At 49.9% G+C, this 24,223-nt stretch overlaps 1 protein-coding gene across 12 annotated transcripts in view; it reads right to left on the reverse strand.

The window, feature by feature from the left end:
* The window catches only part of CDH4 (cadherin 4), a 569,973-nt gene that overhangs the window by 141,935 nt on the left and 403,815 nt on the right, over positions 1-24,223 (reverse strand). For 11 of the 12 annotated variants that reach the window (XM_082428302.1, XM_082428305.1, XM_082428312.1 and 8 more), the window contains 2 exons: positions 6,787-6,891; positions 494-667 (listed from right to left, as the gene is read on the reverse strand). In XM_082428302.1, the coding sequence (XP_082284428.1) occupies positions 494-667; positions 6,787-6,891 (279 nt within the window). The remainder of the gene's footprint in view (positions 1-493; positions 668-6,786; positions 6,892-24,223) is intronic. The other variant, XM_082428306.1, reaches the window with a different exon arrangement.

Raw genomic sequence — 24,223 nt, forward strand, 5'->3', positions numbered from 1 at the left:
GGACCCTAAGGGAAGGGACACAGAACTGCCCCCTGGCACCTCAGGCTCAGCCTCAGCACCTCTGACTTTTCACCAAGATCATGGTCAGCGCGGACAAGCCATCATTCTCCATTCAATATCTTAGTCATAATCGGGAAGAAGTGTGAACGTGCAGACCCAAAGGACGGTGTCAGAGGTCAAAGGTCACGACCCAAGCCTCCCTCCCATCCCCTTCCACGCACCAGAGCAGCCACTGGACAGTAACCGGGGACAGAGGACCCAACGCAAGCAGCCCGTCCACCCTGGAGGACGCAACTGCCCTTCCGACTCTTCTCTGTTCTGTGTATTACTCATCTCATGACTGAAAAGGCAAACTCTTGACCTTCTTAGACACCCAGTGCAGAGCCGGTCCCAGGCTCTAGGAACGAGCCCATCAGACTTGATTCGCGAGATCCCGGGAGAGGCAGGGGCTAAAGCCGAGAGCTTCCCCACCGGCAGGAGGGTCTCCACTTACCCTCACCAGCTGCTGTGGGAAGGGCCCGCGGGAGTTTTCTGGCACGTTGATGGGCGGGATGACCCAGTCCCGTTTCTGCCGCCTCAGCCCACTGGAGCTCTGATGCTGCGGCCACGGCAACAGCGTGTCATTCGGCGGCTGGACAGGGTCCAGGGCTGCACTCTTCTTTCCTTTCTGCAGCGTTATTTGGAAGGGAGAGAAGAGGAAAAGAAGCCTGGTTAGGTTTTGCAGAGGAAAAGGCATCTGTTAGAATTTGTACTATCATAGATCCAGGGAAAGATTGGATGGTGTTGGGAAAAGTGGGGACGTGTCAGGGAAAAAAATCTAGCAAGACACTCATCTCTACAAAGAAATGGACTACAGATTAAATGGGGGTTAAGAAACCATAAACAAAGAAGAAAATATAGCTGACTCTTTAACCAGTACATCAGGGCTTTTTAAGCCCAAAACAATGGAAAAAAATTACAAAGGAAAATATTCATACATTTTAACTTAAAACCCTTGCTTACGAAAACATACCCTAAAAGCAACTGATGAATTTACAACAAATCTGACAAAGAGCTAAGAGCCTGACTATATAAAGAGTTCATACAAATCAATAAGAAAAAATTGGAACTTTATTGTAACAGGAAAAAGACACAAATAGATAATTAACAGCAAAATAAATACAAAGGATCAATAAACTCATGAAAAATGTCCAGTCATCAAACAACACAAATTAAAGCAATATATCCTCCTCATCCATCAAACTGACAAGAGTAAACAAAATGAATCCTCCCCCCTGAGGAGCGTGTTGTGAGTGAGTCAGCAGAGGGTGATGGTTGAGGGTGTGGGATTTGGCGTTAAACAGACCTGGTGTCTTATGTTTACCTGCAACCAAAGATTCATGTGACACGGGGCAAGTCCCTTAATCTCTCTCAGCTCCAGCTACTTCTTTTATAAAACGGGCTTGGTAATAACAGCACTGAATTCCGAGGGTTGCTATGGAAATTAGACTGATAAGAGCCCATGCCTGGCGGGAGCCAGCGGGACTGAATGTCGGCTGCTCTGAAGTCAGTGGGGCTCCTCACTGCTGGGGGGAGCATTCTGCCAACAACTATCAAGGGCCTCAAAAATGGTCCTCGCTTTTGACCCCGTAACTGCACAGCTGGAAATCTGTCCCAACGAAACTGCATATGGACAAAACCCTCCAAATACAGATGTTCATTGTAGTTGTCTTTATAATAACATTATGTATATGTGAAATAGTAAAAATACCAGGAAAAAATTCTGGAAGTCTGATGGTAGTAAATAATAGTTAAATGCATTACACTACGTTCATATCTTGGGATACTATGTGTCATTAGAAGCTACTCTCTGTAAGTCAGAAAGAGAAAAACAAATACCGTATGCTAACACATCTATATGGAATCTAAAAAAAAAAAAAATGGTACTGATGAACCTAGTGGCAGGGCAGGAATAAAGATGTAGACATAGAGAATGGACTTGAGGACACGGGGCGGGGGGAGGGGAAACTGGGGCGAAGCGAGAGTAGCATCGACACATATACACTACCAAGTGTAAAATAGCTAGTGGGAAGCAGCCGCATAGCACAAGGAGATCAGCTCGGTGCTTTGCGACGGCCTAGAGAGGTGGGATAGGGAGGGTGGGAGGGAGGCTCAAGAGGGAGGGGATATGGGGGTATATGTATGCATATGGTTGATTCGCTTTGTTGTACGGCAGAAACTAACACAGCATTGCGAAGCAATTACACTCCATAAAGATGTATTAAGAAAAAAAAGAAGTTACTCTTCGAAGATATGAAGAAATTCCATACACCAATAGGAAGTGGAGAAATGGCACCAAAGTATACAGGCAGCATAAGTCCCCATGTTTTTTAAAAGGATAGAGAAAAGATTGGAAGGAAATATGTAGAAATGTAAACTCTGGTTTTCTCTGGTCACCAGTGAGTTTTTATTTTAATTTATTCCTTTTACCTTTCTGTATTTCTGAGTGTTATAATGTACATGAAATTGTATAATTAGAAGAGCCAACAGGACTCACATATACACGAGACATCTACACCTATATCGCCTCCATGTTTATCTTCAAGGTGCCCCGTGTGGCCGCCTCTGCACCGTCCTCATGGCTGATGTTCATGTCACTCCGAGTCTCAGAGCCAGGAGCATATGAGAGCTCACGGGGCAGAGACAGACCTCGGACCAGGACAGCCCAAGCCGGAGAGGACAGAGCTGGCTGGAGGCCCTAGGCAGCGGCGGCCCCTCTCCAATCACGGCGGGGTCCCCACCCTCCAGCTGAGCTCCCACCCAGTGAGAACCTGTTGGCCTTGGCACTGCCCGTTGAACCTTCCCCACTCCCTTTTGCAAAAAAGTTGCATAGAAATAAGTTAGACACACGTAGACAAAACTCATTAAAAAAAAGAAAAGTATCAGTCCTGAATGCCAAAACTTGACGCTACATCAATGGAAAAATCCATCCGGACAAGCCACACTCCAAAGAGACCCCCCCTCTGGGACTCTCCCCACCAGGGGCCCAGCTGTCTTTCGTGTTGAGCTCCTGCACTTAAGAGTCTGCAGCAATTAAAAACCAAAAGGCTTCCCTAGGTCGCTTCCCATCCTTCATCAGAAGGATCCACGCAAGGTGTGTGCATCCCCAGCGGCCTTGATTTCTACGGAAACATGACATTCTCTCAACTCTCTTCAAGTCAAACTAACAGGTGCTGCCTTGTGACCAACGCCGCGTCTCTCCTGATGACAGGGGTGGGGTCATCTCTAGGCTCCTTGATGAGCATCACAGAACAGCGTTCAGGATGGTCCTGGCCACACCCCCCTGCAGCCAGGACGCAGACAACTCCACGTGCTCGGCACGCGTCAGGGGCAGCCAGCGCCGTGTGGGCACTGAGCGTTCTGCACCGTCTCTGCCTGCATCTTCCCTACTGCCAAGGCTGCAGGAAGGTCATCCCCCCTCTACCAGGGAGGCGACCGGGCGGCTCAGAGAGGCCAGGTAACTTCTGAAGGCCACACAGCTCTTTAGGCAGAGGCAGGATCTGAGTGCCCCCCTCACTTCTGGGGTTTCTTCATGAGGCCCCATCCCCTCTACGGGTCCTCGTGTCAGTGTGCGGTGGGCTGGGCGGACACGGACATTCCCATCGGAGAGGCCCAAGGACGTCAGTGAAAAACCTCGGACCAGCAGAGACATTTCTGAGTTCCCGCGGCGTCAGCTTCCAAGTGAGAAATGCCAAGTGTGAGATTCCCGCCTGCACTCCCCACCTCTGTGCTGACGCCTGCGTGTGTGCTCAGTGAGCCCTCCAGGGGACTGCCACGCGCCACAGACGCACGACCTTGCGGGGGCTCCCGGCCTCACAGGAAACGAGGGTCACCCGGCGCAGGCGCCTGCCCCAGCCGAGGGTACCCGCTTGGTGTTTGCTCTGAGCGCGTCTGCGTGCATGTGTGGGGTGCTGGGGCAGGGGTCCCGGCCACAAGCACGGCCTCTGGGAGGCGGAGCCTGGCCGTCCCGGCTCCCCCCACGTCTCCCACATGCGGCACAGAGGATGCAGGTCTGCCTCGCCCGCTGATGCTTGGGCACCTGCAGAAGCTCACCGGAGCCTCTGAATTTTAGACTCAGAATTTTCAAGGTTTTCATCGAGCCGTTCTCCTTTTAAAAACCTGCTTTGTCTTCATTTGCTTAGGCTGAGCTTGCACGGCGTTAATTTCCCTAGTGTTGTTTAAATAAATTGCACATATTTGCTACTATTTTAAAGCTGTGAGACAAATGTAATAACAAAATCTGGCGAAGATCAATGCCAGACCTGCGCTAGCTTCAGCTGGGAAGACACACCCACTTCTCTGGGGGAGGAACGCGACGATGACAATGACCTGTCACCTGATGGAGCGAGCACGCGCTTCTGGACCCGCGAGGGCCTGGGGCCGTTCAGAGTGCGGCACGCAAACCCCGACGAGTAATCATACTAATGGTAAATCATGTTTCTGGCCACTCTCGAAGGTATTTCCGAACAGCCGACAGCTGCCGATTTCCCCACTGCACCCCGGTCACCCGTGTTTCTGAGCCAGCGATGGCAGGTGTTGGGTGATAACATGAATGTGGCCTCTATGCTCCTGATATACATGTGCATGTTCACCTACAGGCCTATATAGGCACATGCATGTGTGTACAGGGGCAGGCACATAGAGACACACGTGCACACACATATATGTGCACGTGCCTGTGTGCTTATGTATCATATACACATGCATGTGTGTACATGTGTACATACGTGTGTGTTTTGTTTGTCTCTCTCTGTGTATGTAACGTGTCACAATTTTCTCAAAACCAGCAGCCCAGCCCTGACAGGCTGGCCAGGCTCCACATCACTGGTTCCTCACAGACAGTTCAGCCCAAGTCAGAGGTCTTGTAACTGGTGGGGCTCGGGGAGGGTCCCGACTGCTGCGCTGGCCTTGGAGCCAGCCAAGCTGGTACCTGCGGGTTTGCAGGACGGCGAGCGCTGAGGAAATCGCCTGGTCCTCTAATAGGGCTCTCAGCCCAGCCCAGCCCACCCCAGGGAGTAGCTGGTACTCGACCAGCAGCCGCCGAGCGGGGGACAGTGTGCAGCGGGGGTGCCAGCGTTTGGGCCCTGGGGACCCCTTGGAGCCCTGGCCCCAGGAAGGGGTGGCAGACGGGCTTTTACAGGGGCATCTTGAGGGGCCAGGACCGCTCAGGACACGCGTCTGCCCTGTTCCGCCCGCAGCGGGCCTTTCCCAAAAGGGGCGGAGGAAGGGTAGGGGCCATGGCTCCCAGGTACAGACCACGCAGAGGCCAGACGCTCATTTGTGAGGCCCTAAATCCGTCTGCTTCTTAATCAGCTCTTATTTACAAAGCATCTCTCAGTTCAGATGGCCTCTCCCACTGAGACTTCACCAATCAGGCTTAGCATCAGATTCGTTCTGCGGACGATGCCCTGAAATGGTGATTGACTAGGGGAGGGGCCTCCCCAGGCTGGGGGCCTAGCGCCGGGCCTGGGACCCGGGATGAGCCTTTCCCTGCTTCTGGGCCTTCGTTTCCCCCTCCGGGGCTGGACGAGCTCTGTGCTTTAGGGGCAGCTGGGGCGTGGGCAGGAGGCTGGGGTACCTTCTGGAGCGTAGCTTCTTCACGTCACAACCTGGGGGGTTCGGTGGTCTCACTCCTGAGCGATACAGGTGAGCTACGGAGTCACTGCCCCAACGGACTTGCACTTGGCAAAGACAAAACGCCACCCCGTGCCTGTGCGGTTGCTTGGGCTGGTCCCCCTCGAGGGGTGTGTACCCCCGCTCTGCCTATAGCGCGTGGAGGTCTGCGGAGCCCAGGACGGGGGTCTAAGATCCTTCTAGGTCACCTCGTCTCTGGGCTCGGCGTTCCTCTCTCAGCAGGTTTTCAGGACCAGTCTCAGGCGTAGGCATCCTCTCTCCAGGGACAAAGTGACAAAGCCCCCATGCTCAGGAACACAGTTCAGTGAACTCAAGAGAAAAGGGGAGGAATGGAGACAAGGACCGTCTTCCATTCTCACGGGAAGGCCGAGGCCCCAGATTCACAGGCAAGCTGCATGACTGCCATCCTCCCCCAAAAGTCATCATTTCCCACCTTCTCCTGGCACCCAGCCCAAACCTGGAGCCCAGCAGTGACCTGCACACCCGCCTTCCCGAGGTGGCTTTTTGTTTTTAGCTCCTCACCGGGCACATTATCTTATTTTCTTAAGCTCCCAGCAGCCCTGTGCCCGCCCGGGCCTGCTCTCCTTGTAAGGAAGGTTGCTCTCTGTGTCTGATTATGAGCGTAATCAAGTGTGACTTCTAGGTGAGGTCTTCAGGGACTCCCCGACATTAGGAAGAAGCTCGGTCATTTCCTTTCCATCATCATTCACAAGTGAAAGATGAATAATGTAAAACTGACCTGGGGCAGGTTTTAAATTATCGCCTCTTTTTTTTTTTTTTTTTCTTTTTTTGAAAAAGGGGGGAAAAAAAAGAGAGAGAGAGGAAAGTGTCAGGGAAGGTCGATAGTCATATGCACTTCCTCCAATCTACATGCAAAAAGTTATCATTTGTCATCTTTTTCTATCACCGAACCACTCGCCTGGTAGGAACACAGAATTATGAAGAGCCAAGTACAAGCAAATAGGTGACTCATAAAACACTCACAAGTGACACTGAGCAGGGAATATAAACAATCCAGACTCTGTCCTCACGGCAGCAAGTCCCTCCCCAGCCATCAGGGTTCGAGGAGGGTGACAGCTGGTTAGCAGCGAATAAGCGATATGTAGTGCTCACCTCTCCTGGTGACGGGAGTGTAGGTGACGCGTCCCACTGCGAGGCAGGCAGGGACCTGGGACCCGGGACCCTCTGCTGCAGGGCTTGCACCGGGACAGACGTCTCCTTGAGCAACAGATACAAAGAAACCGTAAGGGACTAAAAAGAACTGCACCCACGGCGCAGCCGGGGCAAAGTATGAACAAGATACAAAAAGTCCAAAAACCCAACTGTCACTTCTGAAGACCAGGGAGCAAAAGCAGGGTCCTGTGCATGTGCCCTGCACCCACCACCACCAAAGCCACCCCTCTGGCCCGAGCCCTGGACACACCCCTACCCTCACCCCATACACGGAACCCCATGGACGCCCGGCCGCTTCTGCAAAGTGCAACGAGCTCCACTGTTGTCCAGAGAAGATGGCCCAGCAGAAGCCACTGCCCTCAAGAGGCCACGTGGATATGAAAATGGCTCCAAAATTCCCAGATCCCGGTGCATTTCTAAGGAGCGCCTGGCAGCCCTGACCTTCGAAGATGGGGTCACAGATGACAGCCTGACCCGCCATGGGCTCTCCCATGCAGCCGTGGGGTCCTGTGCCGCTCTGCCTCAGCACCCTACACTCCCCCCACTTTTGAGAAAATAGCATGAACACAAGTCCACCCGATTCAACAAAAGTTAAATTTATGGGGAAATATTCAAGTTAGTTCCCCGTGCGACGTGCCAACCAGGCGAGCTGACAGCCAGTGTCCACGAGGACACTTCTTTTTTTTTTTTTTTAAATTTATTTATTTATTTTTGTCTGCACTGGGTGTTTGTTGCTGGGTGCGTGGGCTTTCTGTAGTTGCGGTGAGGGGGGGCTACTCTTCACTGCGGTGCGCGGGCCTCTCATTGCAGTGGCTTCTCTTGTTGCTGAGCATGGGTTCTAGGCACAGGCTCAGGAGTTGTGGCTCACGGGCTTAGTTGCTCCGCGGCATGTGGGATCTTCCCGGACCAGGGCTCGAACCCATGTCCCCTGCATTGGCAGGCGGATTCTTAACCACTGTGCCACCAAGGAGGCCCCCACGAGGACACTTCTTGATCAAGGGGCTTGGGGTCAGCTTTCCGGCTCTCCCCCTGATGGAATCATGGGCCTTCATTACCCAGGGCAGTGCCTTCTTGGGAAGGTGCCCTGTGCGATCTTCTTTCCCTGACTGGCAGTGCAGCCCCGTGGACCCTGAATGTGGAGGCACGGGATGGGCAGGCGGGAGGGAATTGTGTTTTTTAACTTCCCTGGCCCTCCTGCTCTCTGGTCTCCAGACTGGGCCGTGTGCCCAGGAGCAGTGCGTCCAGCCCCTCTCTGGGCAGTGGGTGTGCAGCTCAGGGATGGGGGTCCGGGACCTGCACCTGCACTGAGCTTCCCGCGAGATGTAGGGAGGGGAGGCCCTCAGGATGGAGCCCTGATGAGGCCGGGGCTGCTTTTCTTTTGCCACGAAGGCCAACCAGCCCGCGTGTCCCACCACATGAAGGATCGCCGGGGCATCCACCCGGGACCCCTTTCCTTTCAACCAGCGTCCAGCGTCCAGCCCTGTAGGCTCCTGCACCTTCTTACATGCAGAGTGACCAAGACCCGCTCACAGAGTCTCACCTGACCCTCTCGGTGGCCCTGATGTTGGGGAAGGATGTGGCTCGTCCCAGCCACGGAAACACGACCAATGTAGGGCTTGGGGCCCCCAGGTTACGAATTTCATGGGTCTGTACTCAAAATGAAACACTTGGGGAATGACATGCCATGTCTGCATTGTGGGCTAACACTACTTATGCTGCAGCAAGGGTAGATGAGATTCATTCCCCAAATGTCAATGTTGTTTACGACCCTCTCCTCTGTCTCTGATTTACCAGCCTTCCTGCTTTCATTGCTTCCTTATAGCTTTGGGTTAAACATGCTTCAATAAGGGAAATGGCATCCTCCCACTCCTCAACTCTCCCAAATGTCAAACCCAGTACTGACTTTCACTGAGGATAATTAGATTTCATAAAAAAAAAAAAAAAAAGAGGCACCAAAATCTATATAGATAGTTCATTTCTCTACCTTCGACTTCCCTTTCAATATACATTTGAAAAATGGTACTTTTTGTTTGCCTGCAAGCATGTATATTTAAACTATTTAACTAGGGTTCTGTCTGCAGCCGTCTGCCTGGTTTCCATGGTAGCTGAGGACCGACAGAATAAAACGGTATTCAACAAACACGAAATAAAACAACAGAAAGATATCTCCGTTCTTTAACAAATAGAGCATGGGAGCCATTCTAAACAAACATTTGCATGAGTTTGGTTCTGAAAAGGCACTTAGTGGGGTTTTTTTTTACATCCACGACACTATAGGGAAGACGAATGCCCTATCTATGCCCCGCAAAGCACTACGGTATTTCTTACTCGCGATCTCTTCTAAGAAGGGGAGATTGTTTTGAAAATTCCCATAAAAATCATACAAAGAAAGTTTTCCTGAATGAAATAGCATGATTATTTCCTTGTGCATCTATATTTGGAAGGACAGTCTTAAGCGAACACTCCTGTACACGCTGCCCGCTGTGTGTGGGGCAGGGGGCAGGGACGGACGCCCCCTCCCGCCTGCTCACTCACGCCCATGACAGCCCAGGAAGGGAGGGGCGGGTGCTGTGCTCACTCACACCTGGGCAGAGGTCCGGGGACTGGCCCAGGCTCATGGGGCTGTGACTGAACTCAGGAGACTCCCTCGGCCCCTCCCAGCTCCTCGGCTCGGAAGGGGGCGCCCTGACATGGAGGGTAGATGCTGTCTGTGCTTTGCGACCCTGGCACCCAGTGCCCCCGTGTCCTAGGCAGATGGGCCGGGGACTCTGAGGATGGGAGCAGCCCTGGGGGAACAGCTGAGACGCGGTTCTTTAGGCAACTAGTATCCATCACCATCATCCCGAGGGAAGGCTTCACGTTCTTAAGTAGTGTCAAAACCACACTTCTTTTAACAGACGCTCGGAGCAGACCCCTTGCCCTCTTCAGCCTTGTGTCCGCCCAGAAATGAAGACACAAGACTATGTGCCCACCCGTGCAGCCCTGGGAGAAGGCAGGATGCAGGTGTAGTGGACAGGAGCGCAGGCAAGGACATGTCTGCTTTACAGGCCACGGTAAGGAAGTTGGGGGGATGCCCGAATGTTCAGACAAGCCCGCCCCACCGTGTGTGTGTGTGTGTGTGTGTGTGTGTGTGTGTGTGTCACCTCCACGAGCCCGGCCAGGCTGCTCGGCCATCCTCGCCCCCCGGCACGGCAAGGACCCCCAGCGCCTGGGCAGTTCCGCCTGCCCCTGCCCGGCTCGAGCTGACGTGCGGACCCAGGGCATCCTCTGCGGGGTGTCCTGCGCGTTTGCAGGGTGTTGAGCGGCATTCCCCCCCGCCCCCCACTCCTCCCGTTGACACAAGCCAAGCTGTCTCCAGGCATCTCCTGCGAGTACCCTGGCTGGGAACTGGCTCTGGAGAATCCAGAAAATTATGTTTTGCCAGGAACAACGTAAATGAAATTACTCTGTAGTTCACAGGAAAAAAATACAATCACAGTAAAAAAAAAAAAATTAAATTAGCAAGTTAGGCCAAAATGTATGACTTTTTCCTGGAGCTGTTAGCAGTGGGACCGAGTGGCATCACTCATATTGGTGTCAATTAGTGAGAAAAATGGTCAGTTTTGTTGGTGTGGGTGATTCTGGAAGGCTTTGGTCAGGAGGAAGGTTAGCGTTTGACAGGCAGTGAGGGAGGGTCTCTCTCCTCTCCTTTTTGTACTCACATCACAGCGCTTGCTTTGCTGCAGGAGAGGCGAAGAGCACTGCTGGGGGCAGGGCAAGTCCTGCAGAAGTGACGGGACATCACCCCCACAGGGACATGGGGGCAAAGCGGTGGATCTGGTGGGGTGGGTGTGGCCTCGTGCCCTCTGAGCCTTTTGTTTTACTTCAGGAAAAGGAGAAGCTGAGAGAAGGGAGATTCTAGGATCCAGGCAGGGGTATCGGGTGGCGGGACCTCCCAGGGCAGAGACGGGACAGTGGCCAGAGCACAGCAATGAGGGCTGATGGACCCCACGGGGCGGGAGACGGAGCTGGGCCGGCCCCTGGGGGCCTCCACCCCACTTAGCAAACCAGCCCTGCAGAGACAAGCAGGAAGCAGGCTGAGCGCTGTGCTGGCCGACCCGGGGCTGCAGCAGAAGGAACCTCACCCTCCCCCGCTTTCAGCCCTCGCTGGGGCCCTGACACACCCTAAAATAGACTCAGATGCCTGACCAAGGGCCGCCTGGCCAGGGACCTGCCCGGCCACCTCCCCCAGCCCACGGATGCTCCCTCTGTGGGAACGCTGGCTTCTCTCATCTCAGGTCTCCACTCAGATGTCACCCTCCTGACCCCCAGGACACAGCGGCCGCCTCTACCCTCTCCCGGCCCAGCCCCACCGCCAGGCACCCCCCCTTAGCCCACCCCGTGGCTGCAGCTCAGTGGTCAGGCCTGTCGCCGCCCTCGTGGGACCATTCCCGGTGATGCCGCTGCATCTTAGAACGTTAGAAAGTGTCCGGCGGGGACACGCAAACAGCCTTCACTCACCCAGTGACCCAGGGAGCGACGTGGGATCTTTCTGGCTCTCGGGGCTCAAAGTCCTCCGAGCACGCCCGCCGCTCACCTGCCCCCTCGGGGTCCCGCGCCCGCAGGAACGAGACAGGGCAGGATCGTGCAGTCCCTTCCTCTCCCCCGGCCTGCGTGTCCGAGGCTTCCCTGCCCGGCAGTGGCCCCTCTTTCTCGTGCCCTTTGCTCCCCCCGGCCGTGGGAGTCAGTGAGCCACCCGTCACCCTCATTCCCTCGTCCCCCTCAAATCTCCGTGAGACGGTGCCCCAGGCTGCGACCCACCCCCCCCAGCCCACCCTGGGACAGGCCAGGGAAAGTGACCAACGACCGTGATGCTTTTCTCCCTGGGCTGTGGGACCCTGGGCACCTTTCTTCGGCAAAACGAAGGGTTGACCCCGACACTCGCTCAAGGCCGTCTGCAGCCTGAAACACAGCCCAAGCTGGACCTCTTCCACCACGTAACTCCTGCCGACCCCCAGGGCCGCCAGCAGCCCCGCCCGAGGGCAGCTCTCCACAGCTGCAGAAAACGCACCTTCCAGCAATTAGAAATCACTCGTGCCTCCACGCTGGCAGAGTTAAACGCTGCAGTCTTCTGGGGAGCTCCGCGCATCCGCTGAGATCTACTACTGATCGCCCATCGCCGGGGAGGGCTGCCGGGCTGTGCTCATGACCACGGACTCTGGACAGGGGACAGCCTCCTTCCCGGCAGCTGCGCGGTCTCTGACGTGGAGAAGGAAACACCTGTTTCTCCCGCCGTCCGCCAGGCAGTCAAGCCCGCGCCTGAAGCAGGCCCGCGTGGGCGGCACCGTCTGAACGGGCAGGAGCGACGAGGTCATTGTCACTCACTAACGCAGCTGCCGTCCTCCCGGGGAAAACAGGCACGTAGACGGCCGTCTGCAAGCTCGCTGACCACACTGTTGTCTGTTTTCTGGGAGTTGCTGTTTCTCAGTCACACTGAGACCGTCTTTTGGAAAAGCATAAAAGGACCGTCTTGCTACTTTCTGAAGGTGTGCGCTCTGTTACTCAGCTCCACCTAATGACCTTCAGGTGCTTTCCCAAGGTGACACCTGGCGTGGAAAGCTCCACGGTCCCCCTTTGGTTGAAACTCCGAGTCGGCAGCGTAGGCGTTTAGGCGCGGCCACTAGCCCTCTGGCGCTCATGGAAAGCGGGTGACGCTGGGACGCAGGGCCGCTCGGGGGCCAGACTTTCCTTAGGGGCTGCACCGCCAGGGGGTTGCAGGAATTGCTTCTCAACCAGGCCCTCTCCATTCCATTGTCTTGTAACCAACCTGGGCGTCCACGATACCAAGATGGGCTCTGCCCACTCGCAGGGCGCAGACCGTGGGGATGGGGGTGATGGACTCCAGGGGCTTAAAGAATCGGGGTCTTGGCAAGACTCGTCCTCGCCGGTCGTGGAGACGCAAGCAGAGGTGAGGAGAGAACTAGAGGCATCGGGACTGCTGGCTTGGATGCCCGGCTCCAGACTCACATCCCATCTTTGGGAGGCTGCCTTGGGCCTGTCGGCACACCCCCAGGGCCGGGCGTCCACCTCAGCTGGAAGGCACCGGCCACACCCCTGGTGACTGAGTGCCCTGGTGTCACCGAATCAAAGCACCACAGACTGGGGCACTTCCACAACGGACGTTCATGTCTCAGTTCCGGAGGCCACAGGCCAAGACCCAGGCGTGGCAGGGCTGTCCCTCCCGAGGGCCAGGCAGATCCGTCCCAGTCCCTCTCCTAGATTCTGGTGGCTGCCGGCAATCTTCAGGGTTCCTTGGCTTGTAGAAGCATCACCTCGATCCCTGTCTTCATTTGTACACGAAGTTCTGTCCGTGAGCGTGTCTGCGTCCAAATTCCCCTTTTAATAAGCTCACTTGTCATGTTGGATTAGGGTCCGTCCGCCCTAGGGACGTCACCTGAACTAATCACATCTGAAAACCCAGTCCCATTCTGAGGTTCTGTGGGTTTGTACTTCAACACAGGAACTTTGGGGGGAAAAGTTCAGCCCATCCACCCGGGGAGGCAGAGACCCCAAGGAAAGAAGGCGGTTCAGCACCTGGGCCTGGTCCGGCTGCTGGGTAACGCTCAGCTGAGTTTATCTTTCATAGATGCTGACACACTCTAAGACCCAATATTAGTTTCATAAACAACAGTTTCTTTCTTGCAAACTATACCCACAGGTCCCATTGACAATTCCAAACGCTACCGCAGCCAGTCAGATGACCACGGTGCGAGGAACTTTATCTTCAGTATTTACTGTTAGGCTGGAATATTGCTCTGATTCCTCGGGGGCGATTCGGCACTCCTGTGGGAAATACGTGACCTCATTTACATTTTCTAATTGAATTGCTATCAGCTTTCCTGCAAGACTGCACACAAAAATGTTCTTCCAGATTCCAGCCCTGCTTGTATTACCCACAAAAAGACCGCCTTTAAATTGTTGCTAAGAAAGGAAAGGAAAAGGGGAGAAGTTGCCAAATTTTTATGGTTCACCTAACTGGAAAGCTGTCAGTTTTGCTGGCTCCACAGTCGCTGGAATAACGGACAAGGGAGACTGCGCATGACGGGACCTTGACACGGGAGAGATGGAATTTACAGAACCGGGAAATTAGGGGGTCCCCTCGCGCCCTCCTCCAGGGATTTGCTTCAAGGCTCCTTTTGGTAAGAGCTTCTCGGGACTTTTAATGCTGCAAATGGCTCCTTTGAAGGAGGCCCTTGTGTTTCTAGAAACTACTGCTAACACAACTCCTGCTGCCAACGTTCTCGTTGAGCTCCCCACCTCTCCAAACCCAGGCAGGAAGCCCTCTGCATGCATTAAAAAATGTTTGAAAATCGTGAATTAGAAACGACATGCAGGAAAGCGCTTGAAACGTCAGTGAACAGACACACGAATGATCACAGAATGAACACCTGCCCCCAGGACCCCCTCACGTCCCTCAGGCCCCCACCAGGGCCACCTCCTCTCCCCTCCCACAGCGGTCCCCTGCGCGGCTGTGCACGCACTCTGAGCTGGCCACGTCTGGACTCACAGTCTGCACCTTCGTGCCTGGGTGCCTGCCCTCTCTCCCTCGATACGTGTCTGTGAGATTTACCCATCCTGTTGCTTTGTTCGTTTTTGCTGCTATATAGGAATTCACTGTATGAATCCACCACCAGGTACTTATCCAACTTAATGAGGATGAGTGTTTGGGTTCTTTTCAGCTTTATCAAATTCTGGTGCAGAGCTGTTGGTACGAATGTGCACACACTTCCGTTGGGCTTGTACCTGAAACCAGCAGCATAATAAAAAATACACATTTGGCCTTTGCCCTCCATTCCCGACACAGAGCTCTCAAAACCCTTGTAATCTCTGCAGTGATGGGCTGACAGGAGTATTTTACCCAGAGCTCCTAGGTCCCTAGGAATTTCCTGGGTGAGAGAGCATCTTTTGATCTAGTGAGGTGACTCTGGGTGGGCTCCTGGAGGGGGCTGGCCACCAGAAAGCCTAAGCCATGATTAGAAGCTTGGAGCTCTCAGACCCACCCCCCATCCTCTGGGGAGAGGGGAGGGGCTGGAGGTCGAGTTCATCGATCATGCCTACGTGATGAAACCTCCATAAACATCCCTAAACTCTGGGGTGTGGAGAGCTTCAATGTTGGTGAACATGTCCACGTGCCAGGAGGGTAGTGCACCCCATTGCTGCCACAGGGATAGAAGCCCCTGCACTTCAGACCCTTCCAGACTTTGCCCTATGTAACTCTTCATCGGATGCTCCTCTGTGTCCTTTATAATATCCTTCATGGTAAACCAGGAATAGTAAGTGAGTGTTGCCCCGAGTTCTGTGACCCATCGTAGCAAATTATTGAACTGAGGTGGGGGTCGTGGGAACCAAGCTGGGCGGAAGCGAGTAACCTGGAGACCCACCACTTGTAACTGACGCCTGAACTGGGGTGGGCTTTTGGGACTGAACCCTGAGCCTGCGGGGTCTGCGCTGACTCCGGGCTGCGAGTGTCAGAACTGAATTAAATTAGAGAACAGGGGCTTTCCTGGTGGCGCAGTGGTTGGGAGTCTGCCTGCCGATGCAGGGGACATGGGTTCGAGCCCTGGTCTGGGAGGATCCCACATGCCGCAGAGCGACTGGGCCCGTGGGCCACGGCTGCTAAGCCTGCGCGTCTGGAGCCTGTGCTCCGCAACAAGTAGAGACCGCGATAGTGAGAGGCCCGCGCACCGCGATGAAGGGTGGCCCCTGCTTGCTACAGCTGGGGGAAGCCCTCGCATGGAAACAAAGACCCGACACAGCCAAAAGTAAATAGATAAATAAAAAAATTAAAAAAAAAAATTAGAGAACACCTAGTTGGTGTCCACGGAAAGTCAGAGAACCGGCTGGGGTGGAAAACCTACACCTTTGGTGTCAGAAGTGTGAGAAGAGGAACAGTTTTCCTCTCAACCAGGCAAACGTATATTCAACTTCCAATGAAAACGCCCGTTGTTGCTAGAGAGGCTGCACCATTATGCACGCCCACCAAGAGCACACGGTAACTCCAGCTTCGGCACATTCTCACCAATATTTGATATTTCCAGTCTTTCTAAGGTTAGCCATTCTGGTGGATTTTCGGCTTTAATCTGCGTTGCCCTGCTGAGGTTGACAGGCCCTCACACTGATCCACCCCCTGGCTCTTCTCTTTGGTGGACAGCCTGTGTTCTTTTTTCTTCTATCATTAGGTTATCTGTCTTTATGTAGTGATTTGAGGCTCTCTTTATATAGTCTGGACGTGCCTCCTTTGTCAGTCATTAAGTGTCACAAATATTCTCTCTCCAGCTTTGGCTTATCTTTTCACTTTCTTAAGTACGTGCTCTGATGAGTACATTCTTATTTGTAACCAGGTCCAATCATTGACCTGCCCTGGATACCCCGTGCTTCACGGGTTGTGTATAAGGAAGCTTTCCCCACACATCACTCACTATATTCTCTTCCATTTGTTTGGTTTGTCTTGAACACTCAGATTTACAATCCACCTGGAATTGATCTGGGGTGTAGAGTGTGGTACAGGGTCACTTCACGTTTTCCCCTTAAGGGTACCCGACTGGCCCAGCATCACTTATTGAAAAGATAGTCCTCACCCACTATTCTAAGTAGGGCTTAGCAGGCTTTTTTGTTAAAGGGTCAGATAGTTAAATATTTTAGGCTTTGTAGGCCAAGAAGCAAAGTCGAGGATATTAATACAGGCACTTATACAACCATTTAAAAATACAGAAACCATTCTTAGCTTTCAGGCCATCAACAGGCAGGTGGCAGGCCAGACGTGACCTGTGGGCTGTAGCTTTCTGGCATTTGCCATCTGGTGCCACTCAAACAAATCAAGTGTTGGCACCGTGTGCATTTGACAAGGTTCATCAAGTCGTGTATGTGAAGTGGGTGAACTGTGTTGAATAAAAGTTAAACCTCCATGAAGACGATTTTTTAAAACATTAAGTATTTTTTCTGGGCTGGCTATTCTGTTCCATTTGTTTTGCTCTCAAACGACACCATTTAATTACTGTAGTTCCGTGGTTCTCCGATGGGGTGATTTTGCCCCTGGGGAGCATTTGGCAATGACTGGAGACAGATTTGGGTGCAAGCGGGGGTGCTGGGGTGCTGCTGGCATCTAGGGGGTGGGGGCCAGGGACGCTGTTGAACATCCTGCAGTGCCCAGGGCGGCCCACGTCGGAGCATGATCGGGTCCCACATGCCAACAGTGGTGAGGTCGAGAAACTGGTGTGCTTTACGTGTAGTCTTGATGTCCGAAACACCAGGTCCTCCCATCTTTGTGTGGTTCTATGTTATCCTTGGCCCCTTGTATTTCTATTTAAAAATTTAAAGTCAGCTCTTAACCCTTCCACAGACAAGCAAAGAAAAAACATCCTGGGATTTTTGTTGGGATTGTATTGAATCTATAGAAACCTTTGGGTAGAATTGACATCCTCACAACTTTAAGTCTCTTATGTTATGAGCAGGGCACATCCCTCTATTTTTAAAGATCTTCTTTAATTGTTCTCAGTAATATGTAAGGGCCTTGAAAATTTTTTGTTAGGTTTATAACTATAATTTTTAATGCTATTGTAATTGGTATCTGGTTCAGATTTTATTTTCTAACTATTTATTCCTGGTCCGTAGAGGTGCAATTGCTTTTATATCCAGCGCCCTTGCTAACATCATTCATTAATTCTAATTACTTATCTACAGATCATTTCGGATTTTCTACATTCACAATTATATAAGCTACACATAACGCTAGTTCTATTTATTCCAATTTCTTTTTCTTCCCTGACCTCACCGGCTTGAAGCTCTGGCGGGTAATGTAAGAGTGTCCTTGTCCTATTTCTGATGTCAAGGAAGGCTTCGAGTATTCCGACTGTAGACTGGATGTTTGCTGTGGACACCCTTTGTGAGATTAAGAATGGTCTCTTCTTTTCCTAATTTGTTGAATATTTTCATCCTGAATGAAGTTAAATTTAACAGTCACTATTCAGATGACCATGTGATGTTTATTCTTTATTCTGTGTTGAATTACTTGGATTAACTTTTAACCGTTAAACCAAATCTCGCATTCTTGGAACAGACGAATGTGGCCATTATATATCCCATGTAAACATGGCTGAATTTGAGTGTGTTAATATTTTGCTTCGGCTTTTTTCCCCTCTATTTATGAGTGGACTGGCATGTAGTGATCCTTTCTCTCACTGTTCTTTCAAGGTTCTTGCTGGTTTCAGCATGCTGTCCATTTGGTTGGGGAAGTGACCCCTCTTGTAAGATGAGTTTCAACTCCTTACAGCTTGGTTACAACTTACCAGTGGAGCCATCTTGGTGTGGGTATTTTTTTGTGATAAAAATTTGAATTAAAATTTTGTTCATAATAATAAAACAGTTCAGATTTTCCTTTCATGTTAGTTTTGGTAAATTTTATATTCTAGAATGTTATCCATTTCACGTATATTTTCAAATATATTGGTATAAATTGTACATAATGCCTGCAAATGACCTTTCTAATGTCTGTGCGATTGGTCATGATGTCCTCTTTCCATTCCAGATAGAGATTATTTGCAGGTTTTTTTTCTTACTAAGTCTACAGTTCAGTAAAGAACCAACTTGTATCTTTGTTGATTCTACTATTTTCTGTTTCATTATTTTCTCCTTTGTTTGTGTTGAAACACAAAGTGTTTCATTTCCTGTTCTTTTTATAATTTCTTGAGGTGAATGTTAACATCACTGATTTTCTGCCTTATCTTCCAATATACGTATGTAAGGCTACGCATTTCTATCTGGTGCGACTTCAGCTACATCCAGCTAGTTTTATTACTCAGTTCAGAATATTCTCTCATTTCCATGTGATATCTTTTCTACCCGAGGGTTAATAAGAAGGCACTTACTTAACTTCCAAATCTATGGGGATTTTTCAGTTATTTTCTTTGTTATCGACTTCTAGCTTAATTGCTCTGAGGTAAGAACATAAACTATGTTTGATTCTAAACTTTTGAAGCATGCTGAATTTTGCTTGAAGGCTCAGCCTATGGCTAAATTTGGTAAATGTTCTGAGTATACTTGAAAAGAATCTGTATTTAGCAGCAGTCGGTTTCTGTGTTTTATATACATCTCACTAAGGTCAGACTTCTTAATCCTGTGCTCCTAATCTTCTATTTCCTTACTGACATTTTGTCTGCTTGTTCTATTATTTACTCAGAGATAGTTGTTAAAATTTACCATTGATTGTATACTTATTTATTTCTCCTTTTAGTTCTATCAATTTTTGCTCAAATATTCTGAAGTCATGTTACAAGTGCACACGAATTTCATTCTTACAGCAACAGAGCCCTCACCAACTTTCTTCTGATTAGTATTTGCACGGTATTTCCCTCCCTATGCTTTGACTTTCAACTTTCTCTACCCTTATACTTTTTTTTTTCAACATCTTTATTGGAATATAATTGCTTTACAATGGTGTGTTAGTTTCTGCTTTATAACAGAGTGAATCAGCTATACATAGACATATATCCCCATAGCTCTTCGCTCTTGCGTCTCCCTCCCTCCCACCCCTCTAGGTGGTCACAAAGCACCGAGCTGATCTCCCTGTGCTATGCGGCTGCTTCCCACTAGCTATCGGTTTTACATTTGGTAGTGTATATATGTCCATGCCACTCTCTCACTTCGTCCCAGCTTACCCTTCCCCCTCCCCTTGTCCTCAAGTCCGTTCTCTAGTAGGTCTGCATCTTTATTCCCATCCTGCCCCTAGGTTCTTTATGACCATTTTTTTTTTTTAGATTCCATATATGTGTTAGCATATGGTATTTGTTTTTTATCCTTATATTTTTAGATGTATCTTTTGTAAGCTGCATATAGTTGGATTTTTAAAAATATAACCTGTCAATTTGTTTTCTTTTAATTATGAGTGAATCTATTTTCAATTATTATAATTAATAATATATTTGTAAATCTACCATCTTACTCAAAGACAAATATCTAATCTATTCTATCATTTCACTTTTCTTTCCTTGCATTTTTTTGGATTGATAAGTTTTATTATTCTATTTTCCAACTATTATGTTAGAAATTAATCCTGTGACTCTTTTTTACTGTTTAAGAAGCATGTTTATTTGAAAATTCATATTGATTACTGAGGAAAATGACAAATTATGTTATTTAAGGGTCTTTTAAAAAATACTGCCTAAATATGAAGACTAAAAAAGGTCACAATATTTAAATAAGAAATACATCTAGAATGGAGGGAGAATTTAGCTGTCCCCTGCCCAGTGCTGTGTTACTAATACTAAATTATCCAGCTATAGCATAAGATCTTCATATCTGGTAGTGTTAGAATTATATGAAAATTCCAAGAGAAATAAATATCTGTTATTATAACAGATACATTTTTATCAATTTAGTGCTAGTTTAGACATTATGCAGACTTTAGGTAACTCCTGAAGTTAAGATTTACTTTTGGACCTAGACTATGGTCAATTGTGGTCAGCGTTTCATGTGCACCTTAAAGTAACGTATCCATCACTATGGCTCTTAATGATGTGTCTCATCCAAGTATCATATTAGTTTGATATTTCCATCATCTTCCAGGACAACACAAGCATCCTAGATCCCTTTGACTCCATTTGTCCCTTCTCAAAATCTATGCCATTCTTGTCATGAATTTGAGTCATCTTCTTTACATCCCACAAAACATTACCCTGTAATCATACACTGGTATTTTCCCATCTACTTAATCTTCTCATTCTTGGTTTTCTACTTCAAATCATCTTATTTTTGCCTGAAGAACACAACTTGTGACAGATTCTTTCAGTTTTTATTTGTTTAAAACTGTCTTTATTCACCTTTACTCCATGAAGGACGTTTTACTGAATAATAGAACTCTATTTTCTTTAGCACTTTAAAAATATCATTCCATTGTCTTCCAACCTCCATAGTTCCTGTTGAGAAGTCAGTTTTACATCTAATTATTCCTCTTTCAAAGAAACTCTGTCTTTTCTATTTGCTTCCAAGATTTTCTCCTTGACTTTTGTTTTCAACTATTTTACCTTAAAATGCCTATTGTGGACTGTGTCCTCCCAAAATTCTTTTGTTGAAACCCTGTCTCCCAGTGGGATGATATTAGGAGGTGAGGCCTTTCGGGGGTGATTAGGATTAGGGAAGGTCATCGGGATGGAGCCTCCATAACAGGATTAGTGTCCTTACAGGAGTTGTGAGTGAGCTGGCCTCCTATCTTTGCTCTCTGCCATGTGAGGATATAAGTCTGAAGGCAGCAATCTGGAAGAGGGCCCTCGTGGGAACTTGACCCTGTGCCACTCTGATTCAGACCTCCAGCCTCCAGAAGAGTGAGAAATGAATTTCTATTGTTTGTAAGCCCCCCAGTCCATGGTATTTTGTTATAGCCTATTGAATGGACTAAGAAAGTGCCAAAGTGCAGTTTTCTTTATATTTATCCTGTTTAGAGTTCATAGGGCTTTTTGAATCTATGCCTGGATGTCTGTTGCCAGTTTTGGAATATTTTCTGCCAATATTTTTTCATATATTACTTTTGCTCCATTTTATCTCTCCCCCTCATATTCCAAACATACTCATGTTAGAACTTCTTACCATTTTCCCAATACCTCTTACTCTTTCCTTTGCGTTTTCTCTTTGGATATCTCTTTACACTTTGGCCTGAATATTTCTTCTGATGTTTTTTGCTTCGTTAATCCTCTCTTCAACTGTGTCTAATCTGCAGATATATCTGTCCAGTGAGCTCTTAATTTTGTTTGTTATATTTTTCAGTCCTAAACTGCCCAATTAATTCTTTTTTAATCTTCCAATTCTGTCAAAATCTTGCATTTAATGTGCTTAAAGACAGTGAGCATAGTTATGATAAAATCTACGTCTGATAACTATTACCTGGAGCCCTGTGGGTCTTTGATTATCATCTGCTCCTCCTCTTGATTTTTATTTATCTTGTTTTGTCCCTCCAGTCATTTTCAGCTGAGTGCTAGACATTGTATATAAAAGGAGATATAATTTGACGTCTGGTATGATACTTTCCACTGGAGAAGACTTACATTTGCTTCTGGCAGATGACTAAGGACACCAGCAATCTGGCATCACCTTAACCCATTTACACAGAGTGACATTATTCAAAGGTTGGCACTGGTCTCTGTAAGGGCACATCAACTGAGTGACCCAGTGTCCCACAAAGACCCTCCTCCCTGTCCCCCTGGCACCACCCTGGTGAGGGCCCAGTGGCCATGATGAGCACATGACTCAGAGGGCTGGGACCATGCCGATGACAGCAATAAGAGCAACTATTTTTGGCCTCTTTGGGGACAGGGCTCTCATAGAGCCTGCACCCTGCCTGACCTCGTATTATCTCACATAATCCTCTCAACAACCCTTGGATAGGATGTAGGTAACATTGCTATCCCATTTTCAAGAGCAGTAAACCTCAGAGAGGTTGTATGCTTGTCCTAGAACATTGCCAGTAAGCTGGAGAAGCCTTGATTCAAACTGACAATCCAGGGCAGCCAGGCTCCGTTACGATGCCGGGCTCAGCTGTCCCTAGAAAGTCGTTTTTTCACTCCTTTCCAGAACATCGGTTCTCCCATGCAGCAAAGAGGTTTCAGTCACAGGATTCTGCTTCCCCACCTGTAAAGTGGGGACAGTGACAGCGCCCACTTCTGGAGATGTTGTGAGGATCAATGTGGACACGCTTAGGGCAGGGTCTAGGTGGGGTCCTAGAAAGTCAAGGCAGGGCTCTTTGGATTTGAAGAAGGAGGAAGCAGGGAGCCATCAGCAACGAAGGCGACATGGAATAAACAGGGAAGGACTGGGTCAGGTGGGCTGCAGAGACTCTGCCCGCCACCTACAGGGTCATGTTTCATGTGCTCAGGGTGTAACCCCACAAAGTCACCCCCAAGGATGCTCTGAGCCTGGGATGTGGAATCTGCAGATCGGGTGCTTCTCGGGCCTGCCTGCTGGGGGGTTGGAGGTTCATGTGTCCTGGGGACTAACTGCAGTCACCCTTTTTGGAGGATGAGGGGATTAACTGCATCAGAAATTGCTTCATTAACATGCCTGACAAAAGGTGTCATTATTTTTATTTTCTTTTTACTTTTTTAAAGATTTATTTTTGATGTGGACCATCCTCAAAGTCTTTACTGAATTTGTTACAGTATTGCTTCTGTTTTATGTCTTGGTCTCTCGGCCGCGAGGCATGTGGGATCCTAGCTCCCCAACCAGGGATCAAACACACACCCCCTGCATTGAAAGGCAAAGTCTCAACCACTGGACCGCCAGGGAAGTCCCTATATTTTTAATTAGTGCCTTCTGTCTGAGGCCATCCACGGGCGTTAGGGAGCCCTACTCCTTGCCCACAAGGCGCAGTTTTTGCATCACAGTCAGGGATGTAAGCCTTCCCACTGCTGCCCCTGGCCTGGCTGCCGACAGGGAGGGGCCACTGCGTGGGCCACGCTGCCCTCTCACCAGGGTGTGGCTTGTCACGGTCATTCGGGAAGGAATGGAAAACCACATCCATGTGTCTCAGGGTTTTCAACATTCCCAAGGTGAGGCTCACGATCTGTGGGGCGCCCCTGTTAGAAGCGTGTTTCAACACCTGGTTCAGCGCACCCACGAGGGCACTCAGGACATCCTTCCAGACGGGGTCAGCTCACCCCCAAATAAGGCTATCCACCGAGTCACCACTTTCCCTTTTCTGACCAAAACCACCTCTATGTTGTTTAACAAGACACAATGAAACACAGCCCCTGTTTTCCAAAGTGGGTTCCTCGGAACACCTGCCTTGCAAGATGTCCCATTAAGAAGGTTCCCTGGTCAAACAGGTTTGGGGAAACTTGCAGACTGTCTCCCACTGAGGTTCACCGAGCCCTTTAGTCCTGTGAGGTTCTGGGCATATCTGTAGAAAGGGATCTTGTCAACTTGGTCTAACCCTCTACTTCCCTTGAACCCTTTTCCAAGGGAATACACACAAATGCTGTCCCCGACGGCCTGTCCTGCTTTAACCGGTGTGTTTCCTTTGCTGGTGAACCGCACACACATCATAACACTGATGACCCCGAGGCCTCCTGTTGACTGTAAGGGCATCTCCCTCCCCACGGGTCCACCCTTCATGTAGGTGGACGTGTGTAGCTGGACCCGTCATGCAGGTCAGTTGGGCAGCAACGTCTCTGCTGACCGGGGAGCCCTCATGCCGGAGGCCAATGCAGCTGCCGAAACACGGGACGGGCAGAGGTAAGCAGACCTGGTCCCCCTCAGACACGGGAAACCTAATGTGGGGATTTCTGGGGGCTGAGGGGTCTGGTCCTGGATTCCTGGGGCCTGTGGGGCTGAGAGGCCTTTCAGGACCAGGGGA

Source organism: Balaenoptera physalus (genome assembly GCF_965194825.1).
Source record: "Balaenoptera physalus genome assembly, chromosome: 16".
Taxonomy (NCBI): Eukaryota; Metazoa; Chordata; class Mammalia; order Artiodactyla; family Balaenopteridae; genus Balaenoptera; species Balaenoptera physalus.